This window comes from Gekko japonicus, unplaced genomic scaffold (genome assembly GCF_001447785.1).
Source record: "Gekko japonicus isolate JY-2015 unplaced genomic scaffold, Gekko_japonicus_V1.1 scaffold1193, whole genome shotgun sequence".
Taxonomy (NCBI): Eukaryota; Metazoa; Chordata; class Lepidosauria; order Squamata; family Gekkonidae; genus Gekko; species Gekko japonicus.
Genome location: NW_015164222.1, coordinates 486,591 through 509,477, shown reverse-complemented (window position 1 = coordinate 509,477; position 22,887 = coordinate 486,591). Strand labels below are relative to the sequence as shown.

General features: G+C 45.1%; 1 protein-coding gene across 1 annotated transcript in view; it reads right to left on the bottom strand.

The window, feature by feature from the left end:
- The window catches only part of VWF (von Willebrand factor), a gene marked incomplete at its 3' end in the record, with an annotated part of 203,024 nt that overhangs the window by 76,311 nt on the left and 103,826 nt on the right, over window positions 1-22,887 (bottom strand). Inside the window, exons 21-28 of the mRNA XM_015408541.1 lie at window positions 20,245-20,383; window positions 19,160-19,297; window positions 15,900-16,043; window positions 14,859-14,999; window positions 12,535-12,654; window positions 8,306-8,462; window positions 5,704-5,862; window positions 3,176-3,311 (exon numbers count right to left, since the gene is read on the bottom strand). Of these exons, the coding sequence (XP_015264027.1) occupies window positions 3,176-3,311; window positions 5,704-5,862; window positions 8,306-8,462; window positions 12,535-12,654; window positions 14,859-14,999; window positions 15,900-16,043; window positions 19,160-19,297; window positions 20,245-20,383 (1,134 nt within the window). The remainder of the gene's footprint in view (window positions 1-3,175; window positions 3,312-5,703; window positions 5,863-8,305; window positions 8,463-12,534; window positions 12,655-14,858; window positions 15,000-15,899; window positions 16,044-19,159; window positions 19,298-20,244; window positions 20,384-22,887) is intronic.

Below are 22,887 nucleotides of genomic sequence, written 5' to 3'. Positions count from 1 at the left end.
GAGAGAGTGGGACCAGATATGGTCTAAAAACATTAAAATGACTAAGGCAGTATCATATAAAGAAAATATGTATAAGATGTTTTATAGATGGTATATTACACCAGATAAGCTGGCTAAGCAGAATGAAAACTGTTCAGATAAATGTTGGAAATGTAAAAATAAGATAGGTACATTTTATCATATATGGTGGCTTTGCGATGTAACAAAGAGATACTGGAGATGTGTCCACAAGATGATGCAAGAGATATTGAGAACTAAAATACCATTTTTGCCGGAAATATTATTACTAAACATATTTCCAAAGGATTTTGATAAAGGTGATAGATATTTGATAGTACACCTATCTACGGCAGCAAGAATATTATATGCAAAATATTGGAAACAAATGGAAGCAAATGGAAGCACCAAAGAAGCAAGAATATGTGAATAAACTGTTGGAGACGGCTGAAAATGACAAACTGTCATCGTTGATGAGAGGGACAACAGACCCAACATTTCAAAAGACATGGAAAAAACTGTATGACTGGTACAATATAAATGCATAGTTTAAAGTAATGATTTTTTTGGTATTATTAATCTCTTTTAGTTAAATAGAAACTATGGTAAAAAGATAAGAGTATACAGAAACTTAAGCAAACCCATAGAAATTTTTAAATATGGTACTAGAGTTATAAGAAAATATACTGATCTCTTTGTATGTTTTATGTGTGTAAGTGGATGTTTGTTATATGTTGTATGTTTGTTTGTGTATAATATGAAAAATAATAAAAGTGTACCTAATGGGTACTTTAAAAAAAGAAGAAGAAATCTCGTCCCCAAATCCCACAGAGGTGCATCAGCAGGCATGAGAAGCTAGGAAATATATATTTTTATATATTTTTTCTTGAGGAATTCAAGTGGTTTGTTATGTACACTTTTACACACAAACAAAATTATGTGCAGGGCTATTTTTGGGCAGGTACGCACAGGAACGGAGTTCCGGTTGGCTTCCAAGTTGGCCACATCCAGCAGGAACTCATTAGCATAATAGGCCACACCCAACATCAGAAACTCATTAGGATTGGCTACATTAGGGGTGTGTGGCCTAACATGCAAAGGAGTTCCTGCTATTAAAAAAAGCCCTGGGTTTTGACCACAAACAAGGTAAACAGAATAACAAGCAAAAGATGGGTGTGGCTGGATAACCACACTTCTGGTAACATGGGGGTGCGGCGTAATGTGCTAATGAGCTGGGCTGTCAGGGGTGTGGCCTAATATGCAAATGGATTTCTGCTGTTGGGTGTGGCCTATTATGCTAACGAGTTCCTGCTGGGCTTTTTCTACAAAAAGAGCCATGATTATGTGTAATGGTTAAAGGTAAACAAAAACAGGAAATCCTGCATTTCCATCAAAAGAGGATTTTTCCCAAGTAGTTTAATAATAGATAACTTGGAATTTGTAAAATGTACAATTTTACTTTACTATTGAATAGCAACCAAATATTTAATAAAAGCCATGTCATGTCTTTTATTGAAACTATCCCAAATAACAGCGTGCGTGAGCCGTCAAGTTCTCTACAACTCCTCACCAGGCTGGATGTGAAGAAACAAAAACATTTTAATTCTATCCTTGCATACTGGGGGTATGCACACAACATGATATTCTTGATCCGCGCATTCCCCATTTTGCAACAGGTACATTTCCCAACTTCAGTACATGCAAACACATGCCCTCCACAATCCGGGCTTCTGAACACTTGTACTGAAGCTGGAAAACAAGCATGTTGCCTGATACACAGCACAATGGCGTATGTGCATATGGAAATAACCACATGTAGCATGCTCTTCCAGCACAGGAAGAGGAGGACCAAAATTGTAACAACTGGAAAGAGCCAGAGTGTGGCTGATAATCAGGTGGCACCCTGGGCATGCAGAAAACAAAGCATGCTTGGGGCACAGTGTGACACAAGCCACACCCCGAGCCCACTACAACAAACCTACAGAGATTTTGTCAAGCAGCACTTGGAAGCTTATTGTGCAGTGGAGTTCATGAATCAGTACAGTGCCTGGCACCAGCTCCCAGTTAACTGTGCAAATAAACCAAGAGTCCGCTTCTGGACTCTACATTCCCAACCTTCACTCCCTCGGGAGCTAGTCCTCTTCTCGCACCTGAATCACAGCAATTGATTTAGAATTCATTTAGAATATTTCTGTGCCGCCTCTTCAGAATTCTGCACGAGGCAGCCGACAACAGAAGCAATTTAAAAACACTAGGTAAGGGAACTGTCAGCATCTGGCTCCTGGTCTGAGTTAAAGGCAACTGCTGTTCAGCATTAACTATAAGCTAGGGTCACTGCAGACTTTCTGAAGGAGGAGGAGGAGGAGAAGAGGAAGAAGAAGAGGAGGAGGAGGAGGAGGAGGAGGAGGAGGAGGAGACTGGATTTATACCCCGCCCTTCACTACCCAAAGGAGTCTCAGAGCGGCTTACAAACTCCTTTCCCTTCCCCTCCCCCCAACAGACACCCTGTGAAGTAGGTGGGGTTGAGAGAGCTCTGACAGAAACTGCTCTTTTTCAAGAACAGCTCTTATCAGAACTACGGCTTGCCCAAGGTCATCCAGCAGGTGCAAGTGGAGAAGTGGGGAATTAAACCTGGTTCTCCCAGACTAGAGTCCGTGCACCTAACCACTACACCAAACTGGCTCTCACACCAAACTGACCACAGTTACATTGCGAGAGGAGGACTGACTCTCAAGAAGAGTGGGTGGGCGGGCGGAGAGAGTGTGCTTTCCTAAACCTGCCTCCTAATTTGTCAACCATGGTTGGGAGGAAGTCAGAGTCAAATCTGCCCCATCCCTTTGTGTTTTGTGATCCCCTTAGATTGATACCATGGCTTGGGATATTCCTGGGGATTTTGGAGCCTGGGGACATCAGGGACTGGGGAGGGGAAGGACTTCAGTGGAGTATACTGCCACAGAGTTCGCCTTCTAAAACAGCCATTTTCTCCAGGGGAACTGATCTCCGTAATCTGGAGGCCAGCTCTAATTCCAGAAGATCTCCAGCCACCACCTCAAGACTGGCAACCTCCATCCCACAGAAGCAATACCAAAATGCCACAGATTATTTACCAGAGTATCCTTCCACTCTGCTCACCCCTCTCCCCACATGTACTCTCCACATGTACCCCCTCCTACTTTACCAAGACTGGCAGAGTTGTGCATCTCCAGCGTTCAAAACGATCCTTTTCCCGTGGGGGATCTGGAGACCTTGTACTTCACACACAGGACATTCTTCAAGATCAATGCAAGACTCTGAAAGCTCCTCGAGTATTTTCCCTGTGTCACAATAATGGTAGAGAAACTGGAGTTGAAATAAAAGCATCAGGAATAACAGCAACCTAAGTGGATATATCTAGGAGGGGAAAAAACGATTGCCCGAGATGGCAAATGACAAGGACCATAACAATAATAAAAATTCAAAACATTTGGCTTTCCCTGGAAAACGTGGGAAGACTTGCGGTGCTTGCAAGATCTGCACACTAACCAGGCAAAATGGCACAGCCCACAAGTGACAGGCCAGCCACTGCCCCACCTAGAACCCCAGATGGCTGCTGGTGTCCCCGGACTCTTTGCCACCCTTGACCTCCAACTCTGCTGGTTCTGGGAGACACCAAGAAGGAGCTGCTATGCCAGCCGCACCGTTGTTGATCCCCACCTCTTTCTGCCAACTCCTATTGCAGTCACATCGTCCTAAGGGGAGGGGAATATACCCCAAACTCCTCCTGCAATTTGAGTCACAGCTATCAGGTGCGGAGGAATCCCAGAGGCATCAGCATTTCCTGGAAAGCACATTCCCATTTCTGGACCCTGACTGGCTCAGCCAAGAAGAGGGAAGGCAACAGAGAACATTTTACTGTGGCTTTTGTTGTAATTAGAAGTGTGTCAAGCTAAGTTTTGTTCCTTTGTAATTCACTTCACTGCTTGCCATGATATGGGGGGGGGGAATTCCTGAGGGGAGTGTATGAGGTGTTGAAAGTGAATGCTTGTAGTATCCATGACCAACTCCTTAAGCTGTGCCACTACCTCCTATATAGGAGGTAGTGGCTGTGCCCCAACGCCAGTTCCCATGAGAGCTGACCTTGGAGACTTCTACCATGCCAGAATAGATGTCACTGTGTATCTGTCAGGGTTGCCATAGAGACCTGGGGGCATATCTCAATAAACCACTGCTGCTTAAGTGTGTTGTGGGGAGTGTCTTAACTGGGGGGCCTGACAAAGTGTGCCTCTCTTGTTATTTCAGAAAGGAATGTGCCAAAAGTCTGGGAAACCCTGCTGTGCAAGGATTAACGGCAGAAGCCATGAGAGCTGCAGGCAATTCCTTGGGGTAGGGTGAAGGACCATAGCAGGGTCTCCAAGACACCACTCAGCAGTGTGGTCCTTAGATTTATAACAAGACTTTTGACTTTTTCAAGCCACAGATTCACTCTGTAATGTGAACAACTGCCCTGTAAAGCAGGGAGGGCAGATAGAGAGGAACATAATTGCTGCAAGATTCAGTATCTTAGTTGTGCTGTTGTTTTGTTCTGCCCATCAGAGGCATGTATCTTGGGCATAGGCAGGATGCCAAAGGGCAAGAATCAAAGGGCCTGTGACTCTTGCCCTGGACAAGTGGCCTGTTGGATTCTGGCCTGGCTCCAGAATAGTTTATTTTTGTATACTCAAATTGTGTTTCTTTTATGGTTCCTAACTGCATTTTTATTTTTTTGTTAACCCTCTTTGGTTATCATCAGGGAGAAAATCTTCCTTCCTTCCTTCCTTCCTTCCTTCCTTCCTTCCTTCCTTCCCCGCCAAGTTGCAGCTGACTTATGATCCTGCAGCATTTTCAAGGCAAGAGACATTCAGAGGTGGCTCGTCATTGCCTGCCTTCACATAGCAACCTTCTACTTCCTTGATGGTCTCCCATCCAACCATGGCCAACCCTGCTTAGCTTCTGAGATCATGATGAGACCAGGCTAACCAATAAACACACCAACTGGAGTAGGACAGTATAATAATCATGATATTGCAGAGGTGGGGTGGGTGGGTGTTGAGGTTTAGACAGCAAGTTGCCTAAAGCCGCTTACTATTCTCATGGATTCACAAGAACATAAGAGGTGCCCCTGCTGAATCAGACCATCTACTCCTGTATCTTGTGGTCAGCTGGTTGCTCTAGAGGGCCAACAAGGCATTCCTCTAATTCTGCCTTCTACCACTGGTATTTACAGGTCTACTGCCACCGAACATGGAGGTTCCATTCAGTCACCATGACTAGTAGCCACTGATGGACCTTTCTTCCATCAACTTTTCTAATCCCTTTTTTAAAAAATCAATTTATGCTCACAGCCGTCACTATCCCCACTGTTAATGAATTCCACAATTTTAATTATTTGTTGACCAAAGAAGTTCATCATTTTCTGTCCATCCTGAATCTATTGTCCATCAACTGCCCTGGCAGCCAGTTCCAGGATTATGGGAGAGGAGAAGCATGAGCTACCACCAGATGTCCACCAGAACGTCCTTCTGCATATCCAAAACCAGTTGTTTACCAGGAAAGCTGGGAACACCAAGCTTCTTACTCTAATTCTCCATGGTACAAAAAAATAATACATATACTAAGATGGGGATCTGTGGTGTATAAGAGTTCATGGGACATTTCTAAGAAGCCTACACAAGAGGAGTCCATGCTTACCTGCAGGACAGTGTACGTGGCACCCTTCCACACACTTCACTGGACAGTCCACAGGCTCCAAGTGCTGACATGTTCTTGGGCACGCAGAACCACAGCTGTTATATCTCCATTCGCACCGGTATTCTTCCTCTTCCCGGTTCAAGTGCTCACAACTTTGTGCTATGCAACACGAAGAGAAAAAAAGAAAGAAGAATCACGGACTGGAATGTGCATGCCTTGTAATAGCAATACTTCGCATTTGTTCACAGCGCTTCACTTTCAATTATCTTATTGTATCCCTTACAACTAAGACAAACCACCATGCAAGCCACAGTTTTTAAAAACCTGGGATCAAAGTAAATCCCACCTTTCTCCTCACAGTTTGATTTCTGTAAAGGAATACAGCCCCTCTATGCCCACAAGCATGTACTAGAATCTCCCTGTCTACCTCTCTTTTACAACTCTAGCACACAAGTACCCTGACAATAACTAGACATACGTTACCCCTTTGCCCCGGTGCTGGTGGAGTTGCCAACTGGCCAGTTTTCCACTGTCATGACTGTCTCCCCCCCCAGCTAATTGTCAGATCAGATCCCCCACCCCACCACCCACTCATATAATGGAGGAGAGAGAGGCCGGATTTTTACTGTTCAGTAAATGTGCAGTGTTACAGCTTTTAAAATCTTTGTACTGCTAAGCTAGCAGCTGAATTTTACTTTCATTTTCAGTGGAGGCTTTTTTGTGCCTGAAAACCAGCTTCTCTGAATACTGCAGCAGCCTTTTCTGCTTCCTTTTCTCTCCTGACATCTCCTCAACTGGAGAGACAGAAAGAGAAGGCTGGGCACTTTAGATTACTTAGCATGTTTGTTGGCTCTGCCCCATGACACCTTTGTTCCACCCTTTAATCTTTCATTTCTGTCCCTGGACACAAGGGCTGTGCCTAGGGATGCCAGTCCCCAGGTGGGGGCGGGGGATCCCCTGAGTTTTAGGACTGCTCCCAGATGCTGGCCAGATATCCAGTGGTAGGGAAGAAGAAGAAGAAGAGATTAGATTTATACCCCGCCCTTCTCTACCCAAAGGTGTCTCAGAGTGGCTTACAAACTCCTTTCCCTTCCCCTCCCCACAACAGACACCCTGTGAGGTAGGTGGGGCTCAGAGAGCTCTGACAGAAACTGCTCTTTTTCAAGAACTGCTCTTATCACCTTATCAGAACTACGGCTTGCCCAAGGTCATCTGGCCAGGTGCAAGTGGAGGACTGGAGAATCAAACCCGGTTCTCCCAGATTAGAGTCCGTGCACTTAACCACTACACCAAACTTGTAGGGGGGAAGCCCTACAAGTGATGAGATTGCAGCTTGTAGGGCAGGCGTCAGTGGCACCCACTCTTTAAGTGGTTGGGGGAAGCGGGGGGGCATGCAAACATGGCGCTGCATCCCTGACACGATGACATCACTTTGCATGACATCATTACATTGGGGGCAGCCTCTCCTCCTCCCAGCATGCCTCCCGAATCCCCCTGCTGGGGGAAAATAGTACCTGGCAACCCCAACTGTGCCTCATGAATCTATTGGTCCTTCCTCTGACTGGGTAGGCCCTGTGCTCTGCTATGCCCCTTACCAGACACACTATTTGCCAGATCCACGCCTTTCAAGAGTTGGCAACCCAAGGTATTGGATGTACATGTTCCCTGCCACTCCATGACACCACCCTCTGCAAGACAGTCTAATCCCACTGTACATCTCCAAGGCAAGAAATACTAAAGCTGTATTTCAGACCTGACATTGTTACAATGGAACAGAATGACTGCAGAACTTGAGCATCCTGTTCCTATGTGCTTAAACAGAGTTAATGCTTGGGAACTATTTGTATAAAGAAACAGGGCCAAGGATCTCTAACAGAATTCTCAGGATAATCACCAAACTAACTGTCACAAAATGAACTGCAGGAAACCATGAGTGTTAAGAAGAAGAAGAGTTGAATTGATACCCCGCCCTTCACTCAGAGTCTCAGAGCGGCTTACAATCCCCTTCCCTTCCTCTCCCCACAACAGACACCCTGTGAGGTAGGTGGGGCTGAGAGAGCTCTGAAAGAACTGCTCTTGAGAGAACAGCTCTGAGAGAACTGTGACTGACCCAAGGTTACCCAGCAGCTGCATGTGGAGGAGTTGGGAATCAAACCCAGTTCTCCAGATTAAAGTCCACCACTCTTAACCACTACACCAAACTAGCTTTAAAGCCAATGAACTAGCCTAGAAGCAAGAGTTTTTTCCAACACCATAGACACGTCTTCAGTGCAAAATACCACTTTGAAGACCACAAAAGGACACTGCTCATAACAAAACATCTTATCAGTCTAATTATGCAGGATACTTTTTAAAAAGAATATTTCTTGGTTTGATAGTTGCAGGTGGATAGTCGTGTTGGTCTGCAGTTGAAAAGCAAGATTCTTCTGACCAAGGGAGCTTTGGCTCTGAAAAGCTTATACCTTGGAAACTCTTGCTGGTCTCAAAAGATGAGAATGGGATTACAAGCAGGCCAGCTATTTGATCCTAAATGTACTTTGCTGGCTGTTCAGACCTTACGGCCGGCTTCCGCCTTGATTTTGGTTGTTCCTATGATACTTACGGCACAGAGAAGGGGACCTCCAGTGAACTACGGCACCTTTCTGAGCACAGGCATGGGCATAAGCAGCTATGGCATCACAGAAGCAGGCACAGTCCCCAATGGATTCACAAGCACAGGTGTCGTACATGCAGATATCCACATAGGGCTCGGGATCCACCTACAAGCAAAATCGCTGAGTTGAATCCTTTTGCTCATTAGCACTTTTCCACTGCATTGAATGGACAGAGACAAGCATCTTCAGACACATACACAAAAAAATGCTCTCCAATCAAAACTCTAAAACCATTCTGCGTGGAATGCAATTGACCTAATAAAATGATACAAGCACCAAATGTTATTTAAGGCCTCTGTTTTTGTCTTCAGACTCAGGATATAAGGTGTACTGCTAGGTACTCCACACAGGCTCCAAGGGAGCTCTGAATAATTTATTGCACTGTGACTCAAAATGGGAGCCAGAGAGTTCCCACCTCCCAGCAGTGGAAGCACATGTCATTGTGACAAACTGCCACATCAGAGGTCACGACTGTGGCTGAAAACTGAACAGAGTCCAATGATGAATCTTCCAGGAAGGCAGCTGACATAGCAATCTTTGATAGCTCATCTTTCACCTCTGTGGGAAGATATCAGCTGCTGCCAGCTTATTTTCCCAGAGGTATATGTCTGAGGAAGAGCAGAGGGCAAGTACAAGTAACCCCAGAAAGAGTGAAGCGGCTGGGCCAAAGCCGAAAGGACGCACAGTTGTGGATGTGTCTGATGGTGAAAGGAAAGTCCGATGCTGCAAAGAACAATACTACATAGGAACCTGGAATGTAAGATCTATGAATCAAGGTAAGCTTGACATGGTCAAAAATGAGATGGCAAGACTTAACATCGATATCTTAGGAATCAGTGAACTTAAGTGGACAGGAATGGGCGAATTTAACTCAGAAGACCATTATATCTACTACTGTGGCCAGGAATCTCGTAGAAAAAATGGTGTGGCCTTTATAGTCAACAAGAGAGTGCAAAAGTCAGTACTGGGATACAATCTCAAAAATGACAGAATGATTTCGGTCCGATTCCAAGGCAAACAATTCAACATCACAGTAATCCAAGTTTATGCCCCAACCACTGATGCAGAAGAGGCTGAAGTGGACCAGTTCTATGAAGACCTACAACACCTTATAGAACTAACACCAAAAAATGATGTCCTCATCATCATAGGGGACTGGAATGCTAAAGTAGGAAGTCAAAAGGTAACCGGAATAACAGACAAGTTTGGCCTTGGAAAGCAAAATGAAGCAGGGCAAAGGTTAACAGAGTTTTGTCAAGAGAACACACTGGTCATAGCGAACACCCTTTTCCAACAACCTAAGAGGCGACTCTACACATGGACATCACCAGATGGGCAACACCGAAATCAGATTGACTATATAATTTGCAGTCAAAGATGGAGAAGCTCTATCCAGTCAGTAAAAACAAGACCTGGAGCTGACTGTGGTTCAGATCATGAGCTACTCATTGCAAAATTCAGACTTAAACTGAAGAAAATCGGGAAAACCATGAGGCCATTCAGGTTTGACCTAGATCACATCCCTGATGAATATACAGTAGAGGTGAAGAATAGATTCAAGGGTCTGGATTTGATAGATAGAGTGCCTGAAGAACTATGGACAGAGGTTCGTGACATCGTACAGGAGGCAGCAATCACCACCATCCCAAAGAAAAAGAAATGTAAGAAAGCAAAGTGGCTTTCTGATGAGGCTTTACAAATAGCAGAGGAAAGAAGGAAAGCGAAAGGCAAAGGCGAAAAGGAAAGATTTACCCAACTGAACGCAGATTTCCAGAGAACAGCAAGGAGAGATAAGGAGGCCTTCCTGAATGAACAGTGCAAAGTAATAGAAGAAAACAATAGAATGGGAAGGACTAGAGATCTCTTCAAGAAAATTGGAGAAATCAAGGGAGCGTTCCATGCAAAGCTGGCCATGATAAAGGACAAAAACGGTAGGGACCTAACAGAAGCAGAAGAGATTAGGAAAAGATGGCAAGAATACACAGAAGAACTATACAAGAAAGACCTCAATGTCCTTGACAAACACGACGGTATAATCACTGACCTTGAGCCAGACATCCTGGAATGTGAAGTTAAATGGGCCTTAGAAAGCATTGCTAACAACAAAGCTAGTGGAGGTGATGGTATTCCAGCTGAGCTATTCAAAGTCTTAGAAGATGATGCTGTTAAAGTGCTGCACTCCATTTGCCAGCAAATTTGGAAAACGCAACAGTGGCCACAGGATTGGAAAAGGTCAGTATACATTCCAATCCCAAAGAAGGGCAATGCCAAGGAATGTTCAAACTATCGCACAATTGCACTCATATCACACGCTAGCAAGGTCATGCTCAAGATCCTACAAGCTAGGCTTCAACAGTACGTGGATAGAGAACTACCAGAAGTACAAGCTGGGTTTCGAAGAGGTAGAGGAACTAGAGATCAAATTGCCAACATTCGCTGGATTATGGAGAAAGCAAGAGAGTACCAGAAAAATATCTACTTCTGCTTCATTGACTATGCTAAAGCCTTTGACTGTGTGGATCACAACAAACTATGGCAGGGCCTTAAAGAGATGGGAGTACCAGACCACCTCACATGTCTCTTGAGAAACCTGTATAAGGGCCAAGAAGCGACAGTTAGAACCGGATATGGAACAACTGATTGGTTCAGCATAGGAAAAGGAGTACGACAAGGATGTATATTGTCACCTTGCTTATTTAATATATATGCAGAGTACATCATGCGAAATGCTGGCCTGGATGAATCACAAGCGGGAATTAAGATTGCTGGGGAAAAGATCAACAACCTCAGATATGCAGATGATACCACTCTAATGGCTGAAAGTGAAGAGGACCTCAAGAGCCTCTTGCTCAGGGTAAAAGAGGAGAGCGCAAAAGTGGGCTTGAAGCTCAACATCAAAAAAACTAAGATCATGGCATCCGGCCCCATCACTCCTTGGCAAATAGAAGGGGAAGTCGTGGAAGTAGTGACAGACTTCACGTTCCTGGGATCCCAGATCACCGCAGACTGTGACTGCAGCCATGAAATTAAAAGACGCCTGCTCCTTGGGAGGAAAGCGATGGCGAACCTAAACAGCATGATAAAAAGTAGAGACATCACCCTGCCAACAAAAGTCCGCATGGTCAAAGCAATAGTATTCCCAGTAGTCATGTATGGCTGCGAGAGTTGGACTATAAGGAAGGCCGAGCGCCGAAGAATAGATTCTTTTGAACTATGGTGCTGGAGAAGACTCTTGAGAGTCCCTTGGACTGCAAAAAGATCAAATCAGTCAATCCTAAAAGAAATCAACCCTGACTGTTCCCTGGAAGGCCAGATAATGAAACTGAAGCTCAAATACTTTGGCCACCAAATGAGAAGGGAGCACTCCCTGGAGAAGACCCTGATGCTGGGAAAGATTGAAGGTCAAAGAAGACGGGGACGGCAAAGGATGAGATGGTTAGACAGTGTCATCGATGCAACGAACATGAAATTGAGCCAACTTCAGAGGACGGTGGAAGACAGGAGGGCCTGGCGGGAGATGATCCATGGGGTCGCGAAGAGTCGGACTCGACTGTGCGACTGAACAACAACAATATGTCTCAAGAAGAAGGGGAAATGGGTCACTGAGGCTCTGAGTTTTTCCGTATTCCCATTTTCCTCACTTGTGTGTTCCTGTTGCTTTAGGTGGGTTTTCTGTTCTGCACATGTTTTGCTCCCTCTGGTGGTCGATTCAATATTACATTGCTTCATGTCTGGCATATCTCCCTGCAGATTTAAGCTGCAGGTTTTATGCTGGATATAAAGTGAAGTAATATTGAATCAGCCACTAGAGGGACCAAGACAAGTGCAAAGGAACAGGAACACAGAGGACTGTGAGAATCCAGAAAGGCCTTCTGAACGTGCCAAAAGAGATTCCAAGTTCCTCTTCTATGCTGGTGGTGAGAAGTGCCATCACGTTGCAGCCCATTTATGATAACCTCGTAGGATTTTCAAGGCAAGAGAACCTCAGAGGTGATTTGTCATTGCCTTCCTCTGCATCATGACCCTGGATTTCCTTGGGGGTCTCTCAGTCTTTTTGCCACCCTGTTGCTGCGCTGTTATCTGGGAAGCTCAAGAGAGACCACAGGTATGACTGAGGAAGAACTTAGCACCACCACCAGTACCAGCACCAGTAAGAACAGGCTAAGAAACTGCTTACCAATTTTTTGCACTCTTTGAAGAGATCGCTGTTCAAGACACTGCAGGAGGTCTCCACCATCACTTGCTTCACCACATTTCCATTACACAGTCTAGAAGCTAAGTCTTGCCCCTGAGAAAGCTTAATGCAGAGAAGTAATAGCACTGTATTATTAACACTCCAGGAAAAGCTACTTAAAGAGTGATCTACGTATTCATGAATTGAATGCATACGGGAGCAATTGTGATAATCCACTCTGGGAAATCAGATTGACATATTTCATTTCATTTCATAATGAAAGATAAAGCTGAATAGGTTATAGCTCATGACTTTTCTTATGTGTGACAACAGTCCCAAACTTCTAACAGCAGACAGATAAAGAATCTGATTATTTAATTGTGGTTTTAGTACCAACTAAGCCCCCAGTTCAGTGAAATGGGCTTTTTGAAGTCTCACTGATTTTGATGGGGCATTTGAAACATATACCATTTTCACTAAGAGCTGTAGGATTTAAAATTCTTTAGGAATGGATCCTAAGTATAACAGTATTAGTAATTATTATTAGGGCTGCAAGCTGCAATCTATTTCATCACTGAACTAATCAGTGAAGCTCAGCTGATCAAAATGAACTTTAATCAGGTTGAAAATTCATTACATTGCTTTATCCCCCCCCCCCCCCCCCCCCCAGCTGCTTTTGCTTCTGATATGGTGCTGTTTGATAAATGATTGGTAGTGGTTGAAAGTGCCGTCAAGTCCCACCTGACTTATGGCAATCCTATACGATTTTCAAGGCAAGAGACCATCACAGGTGGTTTGCCATTGCCTGCCTCTGCATAGCTACCCTGCGCCCCCCCAAAAAACCCAATCATGTTTTGAGACTAATGAAAATATATGTGAAAGAATTTTAGTTGATGAATACCCACAATTGATTACTAAGTTAAAATGGAATTAATCGATCAACTATAAGCCTCACATTCACTAGACCTCATCTGACAAAGTCCATGGAGGCTTATGCAACAGTAAAATCTTGTTATGGTACCAGAGAGACCGGTTCTCGACCGACTGGTTTACCTCTCCTCTGCTCACCACCACTTGACAGGGTGGTGAGGGTAAAATACTCCAAAATTTGGTTTTACCATAGAATTTTGGTGAATCTTACAGCATCACATTCAGTGTGATCACATATTCAGTGTGATAATATAGTATTGTTTATTATTATTATTTTAATTTATATCCCAATTTTCTTCCTGATTGGGGACCCAAAGCAGCTTTCACATGGTTCCCCTCCTCCATTGCATCCTCACAACAACCCACTTTCAGAGGGTGGCCGTGCTGGTCTGCAATAAAACAGCTGGAGTCAAGTCCAGCAGCACCTCAGAGACCAACAAGATTTTGGGAGGGATAAGCTTCCAAGAGTCAAAGCTCCCTTTGTGTTGGGCCCAAGGTCACCTGGTGGGCTTCCATGGTTGAGCAACGGATTCAAACCCGGTAATCCCAGGTCCTGGTCCAACTTTCTGACCACTACACCACACCAGCCCTTTTATGTCCAAGGTGTCACATTTTCCTCTGCAACGGTCTAACACATGAGCCCTTTTAGAGAAGGAAGTGGTGCATCGGCCATTGACTGCTGGAGTTAAGTGCATTCTCTGAGCTTGTGTTTTGCTTTTCAGGGGCTTTAAACCACTACCATCCCATATATATATATTTTTAATTTTCAGATTTTCTGCAAACCCGGGGAGTGCCCCAAGTTTACTGGAAAATCTGTTTAACCTCCACATGACCCCAATCCGTGGATTTAGCTGTCTGCAGATGGAGGCTATGGGTGGTTAATAGTATATAGATTTTATTGAACATGCAACCAAAATTTTTCTAGTCAATGCAAACTTCAAGGCACATCAACCATTCTAGTCAACTTGATTTCAATGTGCGTGGACTGGAAGGACCATGACTCGGTGGCATAAGGTCCCAGGTTCAGTCCCCAGCATCTCTAATATTAAGATTGGGTTGCAGGTGATGAGAAAAACCTCAGCCTGAGACCCTGGAGAGTCACTACCAGGCTGAGCAGACCAATGGTTGGATCCAGTATAAAGGCAGCTTCATCTGGTCATTTGTCAACTCCACATAGGATTGCACTGTTAGTATTATACTTCAGAGTGTGTTTCTTATCCTTCAGAGAACTCAGAGATATCCCAGTCATCTTCTCTGCAGGGATGGGTCAGGTCCACTACACCTTCCTTTCAACCATGTGACAACACTGAGTGCTCAAACTAGTCCACCCTGACGATAAAACTGAAAGCAGACAGGGCCCGCTTCCCTTTCCATATTTGAATCACACTTAAAAATACCTTTTGGACATCAGCACACTGTGCGTTAACTTTCCAGGAGTTCCCGAAGTCAATTGGATCGATTTCAAGCTGCTTTCTGCTACCGGTGAAGTCATTATTTTGGATGCCATCAAAATTCCCACACAGACCACAGACTCGATCCTTTCAAAGGAACAAGCCACATTAATGACAGTTAGTTTCCCTCCCTCACGCCATCAAGCAGTTTGGAAAAGTGAATCGTGGTTTCCTGTACCACCAATAAAGGCAGCAGATACTTGGAGAATGTAGTGCTTTGACCACAGACCTCCCACTGATACACTTCCCAGGTAATAATTTACACCATTTTACCATCACGACTCAGTTCTGTTACATACATTAGACTAAGAATGAGCAATGGGATTAAGAAGTTCCCCAATGAGTTTTATGGTTGGGGTTTGAACCCACAGGTGTCTCCCGCCTAAGTTCAACACTGCAGGGACAACATCGAACTTTGTATCATATAAACACAGATGAAGCTCCACCCCCCACAGTGTCTGATATTTTGTATAAATATAAAACCATTTGGTGGCGGTGGAAAGGGCTGCCAAGTCGCAGCTAACTTAGGCAAAAAAAAAAACATTCAGAGGTGGCTTGCCGCTGCCTGCCTCTGCGTAGCAACCCTGAACAACCTTGGTGGTCTCCCATCCAAATACTAACCAGGGCTAACCGTGCTTTGCTTCCAAGATCTAATGACATCCGGCTAGCCTGGGTCATTCAGGTCAGGGCTTTGTTGACTAAACCACTTACATTACAAATATTCCATTATTTTGACACTACACTTGATCTTAGCCAAAAGGCCAAGAAGCGATAGAAACTATATCGAGCACCTGATGCGCAGATGTAACCAGTATAACAAGATCCGTGACAAATATATTACTCTGCTCATAATAGATATGGTGGGACAAACAAAGAAAAATCCCTACTGGCCTTTATTGTTGTTTTACCGTTGTAATCTGCCTTCTGCTGGGCAGAAATATGTAACAAATACATCCTTAATTAGTAATAAAAGCAGGATGCACTTACTTTGTAATTTTCTTTCAAGATAACAGAAATACCCATGTCTTCATCCCAAGCTAAAGAGATTCCATTGCCCAGTAACAGAATGTAGTAACGACCAGACATCCGGACATCAACATTATCTTCTCTAGGAGGTGTCAAGATGTTAACCTTGGTGAGGGGGAAAAAATGCAGAAATATCAATGGTCTGTCTCTGGATGTCGCTCAAAGACTTATTTACATTCCATAAATAGTCACGGTTGGGCAGCCATTCCAAACACCTGTCACAGTAAGTGTGTGGTTCACTTGTCCCTGGAATCATACACAACAAAGCAAGGCAGCAGCTCGGCAGTGGTCTTCAGCACTATGAGCTTATTGCCAACCTGTCCCTCTTCTTGGTAGTGGTGGAAAGTGCCGACAAGCTGAAGTCAACTTACGATGACCCCACAGGATTTTCAAGGCAAGGGACGAACAGAGGCGGTCTGTCATTGCCTGCCTCTGCAGAGCAACCCTAGACTTCCTTGGTGGTCTCCCATCCAAATGCTAACCTGGGCTGACCCTGCTTAGCTTCCAAGATCTGATGAGATCAAAGCACTACATCCAGGTCAGGGTGCCCCTTTTCTCAGCTTCCACCAATGCTGGACCAAGGGACCAAGGGCTGTCACTAAGCCAGTGTCTAGTCCACGGACACCCTCTGGCATTTGCTTTTAGCTTCAAATTCCCCTGGGTAGAATGATGTTTTAGGGGAAGCATTTGAGAGGGTCAGTTGTTTGTGAGGAGTGGGAGAAACATAAAATTTCTGGGGAAATTAAGAGTTGTTTTTTTCTTTTTGAGGAGAAAACTGAAAATGTGTAATGGGAAAAAAAAACCATGAAACCAAAAATGCATTACTTATTTTCTTAACTGATAGAGATTTATTTAACTACCTTAAACTGTAAAATGTATTGTCTATACATAATTTAACACATTAAAATTACTATCTGGTATATTTATGAAATTTAATGTGTTATTCTTTATGTTTGTATGCTACCGAAGTATATGACTGGGGGTGGGTGGGAAGAGACTCTTCAGGGAAGGGAATATTCCTGGGGCCACACAGGAAACCCTGTGGGCTGGACAGGATCTAGGCTGCTAGTTCCCTATTCCTGCCCTAAACCAAGAACTAGGGGAACCAGGTCTCCTACTACAGTGGGAGAGCTCCTACTTCCTGCTTCCAGTCCTCCACTGCCTGGTTCAACAGCAGGAGAAAGGGGGGGGGGGTTGGGATTGAGAAGTGATATCATACATTGCCACAATGCTCTAGAACAGGGCTGTCAAACGTGCAGCCTGTGGGCTGGATCAGGCCCTCAGAGGGCCCCAATCCAGCCTGCAAGGAACTGGCTGTTTCCTGTTTCCTTTTCCAGTTCTGCTCTGCTGCTGCCACATCACAGCTTGCTTACCAGTCTCTCTCAATCACACAGGAGAGAGTCTGGTAAAACACTGGGTGAGGCTCCTCTCCCTCCCCCCAGGGGGAGGGAGGGAATGAGCCAGGGCTTGCTTCCTGGCCAGGCTGCAGGAGACAAATGGAAGCCTTTCTTTCCTTCCACTGGCTGAGGCTCCTCCCTGAAGGGAGGGAGACAGCGAGGGAGAGCTTGCTTAGCCGGGCTGCCTCAATCACACAGGAGAAATACCAAGCACCTTTAAGACCAACAAAGTTTTATTCAAGGTATGAGCTTTTGTATACCTTGCTACAATGTGTGTGTGTTTTGTTGGGCTCCTTATGCCAGGGCTCTCTTAGGTGCAACTGGGTTCCCTCCCCCTTTTCACTGTATTCATGCCCTCATTATCCAGTCTTTCTCAGTAAGAAAGCAATGTGAAGTATTTTAGAGGAGGCATAACCACAAGCCGGTGAGGTGGATTAGGCTGAGAGTGTGTGTCCAGACCAAGTTCACCCAGTACATTTCCTTTGTAGGAAATTGTAGTTATTTCTCTGAGGAAGACAAACACATGACCCTCAGTCTGTGTCAGGATGCCTTCTCCTGTTCTTGACCAGCAAATGAAGCAACTTATGTACAAAAGCTTGCAATGCCCAGCCATTTCATGTTTTCCCCTGGGTCCTAGGCTCAGAACACTGAGCATGAGATTTCTGTAATGAATGTCAATAAATCAAAAGTAGGTTTGCAGCCTACAGATACACACCTGAACAGCATACTCAAGATTGCTACAGCACATAAATTTTGACACAATAATTCAGAACAAGAGGTGCCAGTTATCAGACACTGTTAAATAGACAAAATATTGCAAGAGTGCTAGTGTTTTAAGGATGTTTTTATTTTAAGTTTAAAAATGACAACATTTGTGATCTGGGCCTCCATTGATAAGGAGGCATCCAGAACTACACCAGACTAGTATCAAGGGCACACTGTCAAGAGCTGGATTTCGTCTCAGCTGTCTCTTTTTCAACCATCCCACCACGGCCCCCAACCCATTGGCCAGATTTGTGGGGCGGCATCTGGGCGGTCACCCATCAACAGATACAGTTGGGTGTTATCAGCATCCTGGTGACACCCCAGCCCAAAACTCCACACCAACTGGGTGAGGGGGCACATATAGATGTTAAGTAACATTGGAGGGAGGATTGCCCCCTGAGAGACCCCACATATTAAGGGCTATCTAGTTGACACCCTCTCTCCTTGTGCTACCCTCTGTACCTGACCTTGGAGAAATTAGGTGAGCCACTTCAAGGTTACCCCACGCTCCTGTGTTGACCTTGTCGAATGCTGCTGTAAGATCAAGCAGTAACAGCATCGCTGACCCACCTTAGTCCAACTGTCTGTGGAGGGCAACCAGCACCATCTCCGTCTCGTGGCCAGGGCGGAAACTGGACTGGAAAGGGTCCAGTGCAGATCTGTCATCCAGGAAACTCTGGAGCTGCTCGGCTACCACTCTCTCAATTACCTTACCCAGAAATCACAAATTTGAGACTGGGTGGTAATTGGAAGGACCTGTAGGATCTAAATATGGCTTTTTGAAGAGTGGTACCACCACAGCCTCTTTTAACCCCTCTGGGTAGACCCCCGAATCCAAGGACAGATTGATACTAGGGGCCCCCGTGTTCCCTCACCACCAGCTTTCACCAACCATGAGGGACACGGTCTAAGAAGGTTGAACTTCTACTATTTTAAAGAACACAGCCTGGACCAGCAGCAACTTAATGCATCATTGCAAGGGAAACTTGTCAGGAAAGTCTAGAAAGCTGGCTCTTCAGCAACAAAGCTATTGTAAAGATTTAGGAGGCTCATACTTACATCTCCATTGTAAAGTTCAATCTCTCCGCTGTCAAAGAGAATAGTGATCCTCTTTGTGCACTTCTCTCCAGTGAAGCTACAACCCTCGTTAGCCACAAGTATCCGAAAGGTTCCAGAACCATCATCATCACAGTAATCCTTTTAAAAAAAAAAAAGTATTAGTAAGATCTGTTTGGCACTTGAGAACAAAGTGCCATCTTGAAACATTACAAGTTTAGATATTGTAAAGGATATATGGAAAATGTTCTTAAATCAGAACCCATTAAGATAATAATGTGGGAAAGTGCTTTTCTTTTAGCATGGTTTCTACAGGCAGAAATTAACTTTGCAAACCCAATCCTGCCCATGTATCTTGCAAACAATGCCACTGAGGTGCCATTCATATGACCCTAATGCTCACTATGGTGCCATCACATATGCTGCACCATGCATCTTATCCCCTATTGCACCGAGTTTCAGGATCACTTAGAAAACTGTGAGGTCTCAGTACTTTTTAAAGTACCTCTAAACCCCTCTGCAATGTCAGGGAAAGTCGTCATCATTTCTAGGCTTGGCAGACGGCCATGGTTCCTCCCTAATGTCACACTGGGCTTTGGGGGTATTTGACACCAGGGCTAATTTTCATGGTTTTTCAAGTGCCTTCAACTCTTGGTCCAAAGTCAGAAAAGGGTCTCCCCCACACACCCCTATTTTTGGCCAGATTAAAGAATGGACTTGGCAAAGGCACTCATGGACCCCAAGCTGTAGCTTACTTGCCTCAGATAACCCTTCTGGTCACAGTTGTTTCAGTGGCACATGGATTTCCGGATTCTGTATCAGACCTGTTGAAGTCCTAATCCCTTCCCACCCCAATGCTAACACAGCAGAGCACAGAATCATGCTCTCTATTTGGAGCTGCCACTAGAAACAGCAGCAGGAAGGAATTCAAAGTGAATATGGAAAATCCTCAAGCAAAACATCCGAGGAACTTTAAGGGATGCCGAAAGGGTTTCAGTAGCCTTCCCCCAAAGGTTTAACACACACCCCCCTCAACATGGTCTCCAGCATCCATGCTTCCCAGCATGACCTTCTGGCCCAGCTCTTACCTGAGCCAGTACATATTGACAGTTGCCCGGAAACCTGTATTTCAGTCCATCAAAGGTCAAGTAATGGGCTGTACCAATGACTGAGCAGGTACCATCACAGATGTTTTCTGAGCACTCCCACTTTCGAGCACGACAGACACTGTAGTATGTAGAAGACCACAAGTTAAAACTCTTTTTTGCATTTTGACCAAAGTGTATTTTGTAATTTAGTACTAGTCAAGGCGCTTCACAACATTCACCAACAGTTCGGCCCGCTCCTATCATCTTTGGGGGCCCTGCTCTTTCTTTCTTTCTTTCTCTTTCTTTCGCCAGTTTGGTGTAGTGGTTAAGGGTGCAGACTCTAATCTGAGAGAAATTGCTGTGAGTTCACAAATCACAATGAATAGACAATAATAACTAGTACAGAATTGACGCTTGATGATGTTTATAATTTCTATGTTTTCAGAACACAGGACGTCAAATACGGAAGGTGAGCGATACGAACATCTCAAGTGGTTGTTCGTTTCGAGACAACTCTTTTTCAACCAAATTCATTTCTCTGGTTGTCTTATTGTGTTTAGCTGTGATATCAATCTTATCTAGACTTGTTGTCCGAATTTAGAATTTGTTAGCCCTTGTGCTGTTAAAACTTGTTAGCCTATGTGCTTTACGGATGTTGGATAACCAGAGAACTGAATTTGGTTGAAAAAGAGTTGTCTCGAAACGAACAACCACTCGAGATGTTCGTATCGCTCACCTTCCGTATTTGACGTCCTGTGTTCTGAAAACATAGAAATTATAAACATCATCAAGCGTCAATTCTGTACTAGTTATTATTGTCTATTCATTGTGATTTGTGAACTCACAGCAATTTTTCATCATTATTATTGTACTGCTTTGAATTGCTGGTCCCCCTTGTATATATTTCTAATCTGAGAGAACCAGGTTTGATTCCCCTCGCCTCCACTTGCAGCTGCTGGTGTGACCTTAGGCAAGCCATAGTTCTGGCACAGCTGTTCCTGAAAAAGAGCAGTTTCTGTCAGAGCTCTCTCAGCCCCACCTACTTCACAGGGTGTCTGTTGTGGGGAGGGGAAGGGAAAAGAGTTTGTAAACCGCTCTGAGACACCTTTGGGTAGTGAAGGGCGGGGTATAAATCCAATCTCTTCTTCTTTCTTTCTTTCTTTCTTTCTTTCTTTCTTTCTTTCTTTCTTTCTTTCTTTCTTTCTTGTTGGGCCTTGGTGAGAACCTCACCTGCTCTTCCTCACCATTATCACCACATGCTTACCACCTTGCTTGACAGAGAACAAGTGTGGCTGAGCAAGCGGTAGAATCAAGGGCAAGAACAACCACGCCAACCCCTCCTTGCTTACTAGCTCATTCTCTTGCTCTGGTCCGGAAACTGAGTGGGAGATAGAAACAAGGGTGATATTGAGGGTAAGGGGCTCACAGGGCCATCTGACCTCAGTGCCTCCCCCCCTCCCCAGCCTGGAGCCCTCACAGAATTGCTGGCTACGGAGAGCTCTCTGATACTTTCTATGAGGTATAGCAATACCATACTTTTCAGAGCCAGCCTCAAAAGGGGGAACAAGGTAACCAGCCTTAGTACATGACTTAAAATATACAAGAAGAAAAAGGGTAGGTTTTTATACCCTGCTTTTCTTTACCGTAAAGGTAAAGGTTCCTTTGCTCGAAAGCCAGTCGAATCCGACTCTAGGGTTGTGGTGCTTATCTCTGTTTCAAAGCCGAAGAGCCAGCACTATCCGAAGACATTTCCGTGGTCATGTGGCCGGCATGACTAAACACCAAGGTGCAAAGAACGCTGTTACCTTCCCACTGAAGTGGTACCTATTTATCTACCTGCAATTTCTTGCTTTCGATCTGCTAGTTTGGCAGGAGCTGGAACTAGAGACGGGAGCTCACTCCGTCTTTACCTTAGGGAGTCTCATAAGAACATAAGAGAAGCCAATGTTGGATCAGGCCAATGGCCCATCTAGTCCAACACTCTGTCACATAGTGGACAAAAATACCAGGTGCCATCAGGAGGTCCACCAGTGGGGCCAGGACACTAGAAGCCCTCCCACTGTTGCCCACCCCCCAAAGCACCAAAAATATAGTGCATCACTCGCCCCAGACTGAGAGTTCCTATCCATACCTTGCAGCTAATAGCCACTGATGGACCTCTGCTCCATATCACTATATCTAATAGCCAAGTTGCCCCCTCCGTGCGGATCGCTATATCCGCACTTCGGGGGCACTTGGGGGGCAGGGGGAGGTCTGTGCACTCCTGGGGCAGTCCCCAGGGGTGCACAAAAATCTAAAAACTAAAAAAAAAACATCGGGGGGATGTTTAAATCCCCCCGAAAGTGCCAGAGCGTTCGTGCGCATGCGCACGAACGCTCTGTAGCCGACCTTGCCGCCGCCGCCTCGGAGGAGGCCGGGCGGGCAGGCAGGCGGCCGGGGAAACAGCGAGGCCCGAGGCAGCCTCGATTCGGAGCCGGAAGGGGGGGGAGGAAACAGCTGCTCCGAGAGACACCCCGCCGCCAAGTGAGGAGGGGGAAGAAAGTCGGGGAGGGGAAGAGAGACTGCCGAGGCCCGGTGGATGTAAGCGGCGCGGGCCTCGGTACACGGGGAAAAAGAGAGAGAGAGAGAGAGTGGGGGGGGAGA